We start from the raw sequence: 6,853 nt of genomic DNA, 5'->3' as shown, positions 1-6,853 counted from the left end.
GTTCACAATAAACAATGCTTCATTAATCCTTTCCCTGGCAGTGTTTGATCCAGTCCATGAGCCCAGCTCCTGCCCTGTGCCACTCTTCATGGGCGGCTCTCTAAAAGGACACAATCTCACCTCAGCCCAGTGCTGTTGCATAGAGGTGAAACCACTTGTATGTTGTGGACATCAATCAGCCTCCTCTCTGGATCAGAGACGGGTCTGAGCAAGAAGAAAAGCTCATTCGAAATCCATTTAACAAACAAATAAAGAATTCAAACCTTTAAAAAATAAGATTATCAAGGTGTTGTGGAGCAAAACATTGCGCCCAGTGTCAGAGAGCTCTGACTCAGCCACAGGTCACAGCTGCTCCAACAGGATAATGACCCAAGACATACATTTAAAAGCACCAAAGAACACTGGCCTGAAACGACCTAAAATCAAATATTTACCAGTATATATGGGTGAACTTTTCCACATTTAGTCCCTCCCCTTAGACTCTGCATATTTTCCACCAGCAGCTATAAAGGGCACACGCCAAGACTTAAATGCGCACAGAGCTCAAGACTCCATAAGGCAGTGTATTTTCTCAGAGCACCAGCAACATCAACACACAATTTGTATTAAAGTCATGGGGATATCAGACATTTTTCTTCAGTCCTCTGGTTCTGTGATCTTACTGGGGACTCTGGTGGTCCTGCTGCTTGTCTACCTCGTCTCCTCCTGCAGCTTTGGTTCTCAGGAACACAGGAAGGAACCTCCAGGACCCAGACCGCTTCCCCTGCTTGGTAACCTGCTGCAGCTGGACATCGAGAGACCCTTCAACACATTACTGAAGGTGAGGGAGTGAGTGGTACTTTTCTTTTCAGCCATTTTGTTTTATCTGCTCTCTGGGCAGCATCACTGTTACAATAACACTAACATGACAATATCCTGCTGTTTTTAGCTTTCCAAGAAATATGGATCAGTGTTCACTGTGTATTTTGGACCCAAAAAAGTGGTGGTTCTGGCAGGATACAAGACAGTGAAGGAGGCACTGGTCAACTACGCTGATGAGTTTGGAGAAAGAGACCAAATACTAATTATGCAAGAAGCAAGTCAAGGACAGGGTGAGCTCTTTTTTTTTACCTTTAGTCTGTACCATTTAACTTTTAACAAATGTATATAGACTTCAGCTATAATCAGTAATTTATTTACCATATTTCTCAGGGGTTTTATGGTCCAATGGGGATTCATGGAAAGACATGAGACGCTTTGCTTTGACAAACCTGAGAGATCATGGGATGGGTAAAAAGGCGTGTGAGGACAAAATCAGTGAGGAATGTGACTACCTCACTGAAGTCTTTAAGAAATTCAGAGGCAAGTGTTTTCACTTTAAACACCTGCATGATACATGTAAGCATCACTTCAGGTTTAAAAAATCACCTGTCTTTGATTATTTCTTTTTTTTATTCTGGTTGCAGGAGAAGCCTTTGATACGACCAAACCAATGCACTATGCAGTCTCTAATATTATCTGCTCCATGGTCTATGGCAGCAGATTTGAATATGATGATCCAGAGTTTACATCCTTGGTAGATCGAACAAAGAGAAACAATCAACTTGCGGGCTCCCCATCAATACAGGTATCAAGTCATATGTACATGAATCTAATGCTTTCAGCTGTGATTTAAATACACATAGTAAATAAAGTCGTGAAACTGAATAGAACTGAATAAAAACTTTTCGTTATTTTAAATACTGATGTGCTTACATACAGTTATACAACCTGTTCCCATGGATTGGTAAATGGATCGCTAACAGGAAGGAATTCCACAAATTGGCTGATGCCAATAAGAAACGTAACTTACAGCTGTTCAGTCGTCTGAAAGAGACCCTCAACCCACAGATGTGCAGAGGATTTGTGGACGCCTTTCTGGTCCGACAGCAACATCTGGAGGTTGGGAAACACTGTTATAGTGCTCATTGCTTGTGAATCATTTCCAAATAATACTCAAATCTGATATCTGATTTATCATGAAGATGTTTGAAACTTGAGCAGGGTTGGTCAGAATTGTCAAATGGGCAAAAACATTGTCAGTGGCTATGAAAGCTACTGACAAGCCACAACATCATGTATCCTGAATGTCTTAGTTGTCAGTGTCAGCACTCAGACATTCAGACATTCAACTCATCTCCTGCAGTGGCTTCACTCCTCTCCATTCACTCAAGTGAATCAGAAACAGAACAATAAGCTGGTTCCAGCAATAACATCTACACCTACACTATCAACAAAACAAACAAACAAAATCCTCACCGATGCCCAGTAAAGTTTTACATCTAGATTTCCCTGATTTGCTCTGTGTGTGCAGAAATCTGAGATTACCAACAGTCACTTCCACAACCAAAACCTTCTGATGACAGTTATTCACCTGTTTGTTGCCGGCACTGATACAACTGCAACTACACTCAGATGGGCACTCCTGCTTATGGCTAAATATCCAAAAATACAGGGTAAGGACACGTTCCAAGCTTCATCATGAAACCATGGACCTAAAAATAGTAAGCTGTCCCTCTCTCACAGACCAGGTCCAGGAGGAACTGACCAAGGTGATAGGAAGTCGGCGGGTGCAGGTTGAAGACAGGAAGAACCTGCCCTTCACTGATGCTGTCATCCATGAGACTCAGAGACTGGCAAACATCGTCCCCATGGCAGTGCCTCACAGAACCAGCCAGGACGTCACTTTCCAGGGTCACTTCATCAAGAAGGTCAGACTGAATTAAACAGCAAATCTGGAGGAAACAAATCCTTAAAAAGATGGAGTAGTTAGAGAAGAACAATATAATCTGTAGAGAACTGATATTCAAATGTCAGCTTGTCCACAGGGAACCACAGTGTATCCTCTGCTGACATCTGTCCTGTATGATGAGAGTGAGTGGGAGAGACCTCACACCTTTTATCCTGCCCACTTCCTGGACAAAGACGGAAAGTTTGTCAAGCGAGACGCCTTCATGCCTTTTTCTGCAGGTTGGTGAGCTCACCCATCTCTTCAGGTCGATGTTTGGTTTACAGGCGTCAGCTGAAACTTTTCTCCTGTTCTCTCTCTCAGGTCGCAGGGTTTGTCTCGGGGAGGGTCTGGCCAGGATGGAGCTCTTCATCTTCTTCACCACCCTGCTGCAGCGCTTCCGTTTCACTCCTCCACCTGGAGTTTCAGAGGATGAGCTGGATCTGACACCACGTGTGGGCATCACCCTCAGCCCTTCACCTCATAAACTGTGTGCTGTCCCCTGTGCATGAGGAGGAGAAGGGTTTGGCAGTGAAAAACCACATGTAGTTTAACACCACTGATGAAAGCTAACAGAATAAATACATGCTAAACTGCTTCCTCAGAGGGACAGGAGGCCACTTACTATGTCTGCAGAGCAATTTCACAGTTAACACATTATACGTATTATGATCAGAAAAAGTGCTGTCCTATAGATTATGATGCTAAATGAAGATGTCATGTTTTGATTTATCTGTTCACAATAAACAATGCTTCATTAATCCTTTCCCTGGCAGTGTTTGATCCAGTCCATGAGCCCAGCTCCTGCCCTGTGCCACTCATCATGGGTGACTCTGTAAAACATTGTGCCCAGTGTCAGAGAGCTCTGACTCAGCCACAGGTCACAGCTGCTCCAACAGGATAATGACCCAAGACATACATTTAAAAGCACCAAAGAATGGAGGAGAAGAACTGTTTCCTCTCTCCTCCTTTCTTTCTGCCATGTCTGTGTCCAAAATTGTTTTTTTCATCCCTTTATAGAATTAGACATTGTCTCTTTCTGGTCCAACCGAAAGACAGGCAAATAAAGTCAGCATTAAGAAGACATTTAAAATGACAGAACAGTCAAACTTCAAAGAACACTGGCCTGAAACGACCTAAAATCAAATATTTACCAGTATATGTGGGTGAACGTTTCCACATTTAGTCCCTCCCCTTAGACTCTGCATATTTTCCACCAGCAGCTATAAAGGGCACACGCCAAGACTTAAACGCGCAAGGCAGTGTATTTTCTCAGAGCACCAGCAACATCAACACACGATTTGTATTAAAGTCATGGGGATATCAGACATTTTTCTTCAGTCCTCTGGTTCTGTGATCTTACTGGGGACTCTGGTGGTCCTGCTGCTTGTCTACCTCGTCTCCTCCTGCAGCTTTGGTTCTCAGGAACACAGGAAGGAACCTCCAGGACCCAGACCGCTTCCCCTGCTTGGTAACCTGCTGCAGCTGGACCTCGAGAGACCCTACAACACATTACTGAAGGTGAGGGAGTGAGTGGTACTTTTCTTTTCAGCCATTTTGTTTTATCTGCTCTCTGGGCAGCATCACTGTTACAATAACACTAACATGACAATATCCTGCTGTTTTTAGCTTTCCAAGAAATATGGATCAGTGTTCACTGTGTATTTTGGAACCCAAAAAGTGGTGGTTCTGGCAGGATACAAGACAGTGAAGGAGGCACTTCACAATCAAGGCCATGGTAAGGAAAGAGAAAAAGCAGCTGTCACCAAATAATTTCTAAGTCTTTACGGTGTTCAGTCATTGTCATGTTATAAATTTAAAGTCATGTTTAATCTCAGGGGTTTTATGGTCCAATGGGGATTCATGGAAAGAGATGAGACGCTTTGCTTTGACAAACCTCAGAGACTTTGGGATGGGAAAAAAGGCGTGTGAGGACAAGATCATTGAGGAATGTGACTACCTCACTGAAGTGTTCAAGAAATTCAAAGGTGAGCGATTCAAATGTGTGATTAGTTAAGTTTGGACGCTAAACAACGTACTGATGAGTGATTTTATTTGTTTTTGTTTTCTCTCGTAAAAGGAGAAGCCTTTGATACGAGCCAACCAATGAATTATGCCGTCTCTAACATTATCTGCTCCATTGTGTATGGCAGCAGATTTGAATACAATGACCCAAAGTTTACATCCATGGTCGATCAAACCAACAGAAGAATCCAACTTGTGGGCTCCCCATCAATACAGGTATCACTCACTAATCTGGTATATCTAAATACACAACACTGAAAGTTTAGTAATTTTACATAAGAAAGTTTTATTTTTCACTTACCTGTAAAAACTTTGCCTTTAACAGATGTACAACCTGTACCCGTGGATCAGCAAATGGGTTGGTGACAGAAGGGAAATCCAAAAGATTTCTGCCTTCATTAGAAAAGAGAACTTTGCGCTGTTCAGTCATTTGAAAGAGACTCTCAACCCTCAGATGTGCAGAGGTTTTGTGGATGCCTTTCTGGTCCGGAAGCAAAATCTGGAGGTTTGGAAACTCGTCATCACCTATGAATGAAATCTTGATATTGTTATTATATCTGTTTACTTTTGAGTCCTACTTAAACCGTGTGGTTCACACGGCGTTTCAAATTCAGTCACGTTTTTAGTGAATGAATGTAATGTTGCTGGTACATATTTACCTGCAGGAATCTGGGATTACTAACAGTCACTTCCACAGTGAAAATCTTCTGGTGTCAGTTCAGAATCTCTTCACTGCCGGGACTGACACAACAGCAACGACACTGAGATGGGGACTTCTGCTGATGGCCAAGTATCCAGAAATACAAGGTAAGGAGCTGCAGATGTGCACAGCTTACATATTTAAATACACAGTCAAAGCTGTGTTTGCTTTACCAACACAAAAATAATCAGTATGAAAACAGTTAAGAGCAGCATCACGACAGTGCTAACATGCTAACACTCAGCAGGTGTAACGTTTACCACGGTCACCAGCTTTGTTTGGCATGTTTGCATCACCTGAGGCTGATGGGGATTGTCCTTAGTTGTGAAGGTATTTGGACAAATTAATTATCGTAAAGTTACAGACATGAAGGACACAAGACAAACACTGAATGCTGATGATAATGAAGGAATCTCGTCCTTAAAGCCCTTTCATCTCTCAGACCAGGTCCAGGAGGAGCTGAGCCAGGTGTTAGGAAGTCGTCAGGTCCAGGTGGAGGACAGGAAGAACCTGCCCTTCACTGACGCTGTCATCCACGAGACACAGAGACTGGCCAACATCGTCCCCATGGCGGTGCCTCACAGAACAAGCCAAGACGTCACTTTCCAGGGTTACGTGATTAAAAAGGTCAGACTGGGCTGAGTGACCAATACGGAGGATCAAACAACAGAGATAATATATATATATATATATTCTTTATATATTGTGGAGCATGTAGAAAGCTTTTTCAGTTTTTGTATTGTCCACAGGGAACCACAGTGTATCCTCTGCTGACATCTGTCCTGTATGATGAGAGTGAGTGGGAGAGACCTCACACCTTTTATCCTGCCCACTTCCTGGACAAAGACGGAAGGTTTGTCAAGCGAGACGCCTTCATGCCTTTTTCTGCAGGTTGGTGAGCTCACCCATCTCTTCAGGTCGATGTTTGGTTTACAGGCGTCAGCTGAAGCTTTTCTCCTGTTCTCTCTCACAGGTCGCAGGGTTTGTCTCGGGGAGGGTCTGGCCAGGATGGAGCTCTTCATCTTCTTCACCACCCTGCTGCAGCGCTTCCGTTTCACTCCTCCACCTGGAGTTTCAGAGGATGAGCTGGATCTGACACCACGTGTGGGCTTTACCCTCAACCCTTCACCTCACAAGCTGTGTGCTGTCTCCTGCATGTGAACAGCAGGGTTTGGAAATGTTGCTAGCGTCTCAACTTGATTTCATGCAAAACAGTCAATTTTAACAGAGTTATACCACATTTAACAGTGCATTTCAACAGCCCTGTATGGCCTGTTGAAATGAAGAAGGGCTCGTATCACAGCAATGGCTTTTGTTCATCTGTAACTTTCTGTCCCTGCAGTTACATTAGTACTAATTTGCTGTATATGCATCTTACCCAC

At 43.4% G+C, this 6,853-nt stretch overlaps 2 protein-coding genes across 2 annotated transcripts; both read left to right on the top strand.

The window, feature by feature from the left end:
* Positions 1-529: 529 nt before the first annotated feature.
* Positions 530-6,632, top strand: LOC121200032 (cytochrome P450 2K1-like). Its single transcript, XM_041065066.1, has 10 exons — positions 530-558; positions 4,006-4,267; positions 4,376-4,484; positions 4,585-4,734; positions 4,827-4,987; positions 5,097-5,276; positions 5,437-5,578; positions 5,914-6,098; positions 6,221-6,362; positions 6,445-6,632. The coding sequence occupies exons 2-10, from the start codon at positions 4,061-4,063 to the stop codon at positions 6,630-6,632; spliced, it is 1,464 nt and encodes a 487-aa protein (XP_040921000.1). The 5' UTR covers positions 530-558; positions 4,006-4,060.
* Positions 614-3,258, top strand: LOC121200031 (cytochrome P450 2K1-like). Its single transcript, XM_041065065.1, has 9 exons — positions 614-820; positions 929-1,091; positions 1,192-1,341; positions 1,446-1,606; positions 1,741-1,920; positions 2,333-2,474; positions 2,545-2,729; positions 2,847-2,988; positions 3,071-3,258. The coding sequence occupies exons 1-9, from the start codon at positions 614-616 to the stop codon at positions 3,256-3,258; spliced, it is 1,518 nt and encodes a 505-aa protein (XP_040920999.1).
* Positions 6,633-6,853: the final 221 nt, after the last annotated feature.

This window comes from Toxotes jaculatrix, chromosome 19, assembly GCF_017976425.1.
Source record: "Toxotes jaculatrix isolate fToxJac2 chromosome 19, fToxJac2.pri, whole genome shotgun sequence".
Classification (NCBI taxonomy): Eukaryota; Metazoa; Chordata; class Actinopteri; family Toxotidae; genus Toxotes; species Toxotes jaculatrix.
The sequence above is the reverse complement of the archived record's forward strand: the minus strand, read 5'-3'. Positions and strand labels throughout refer to the sequence as shown.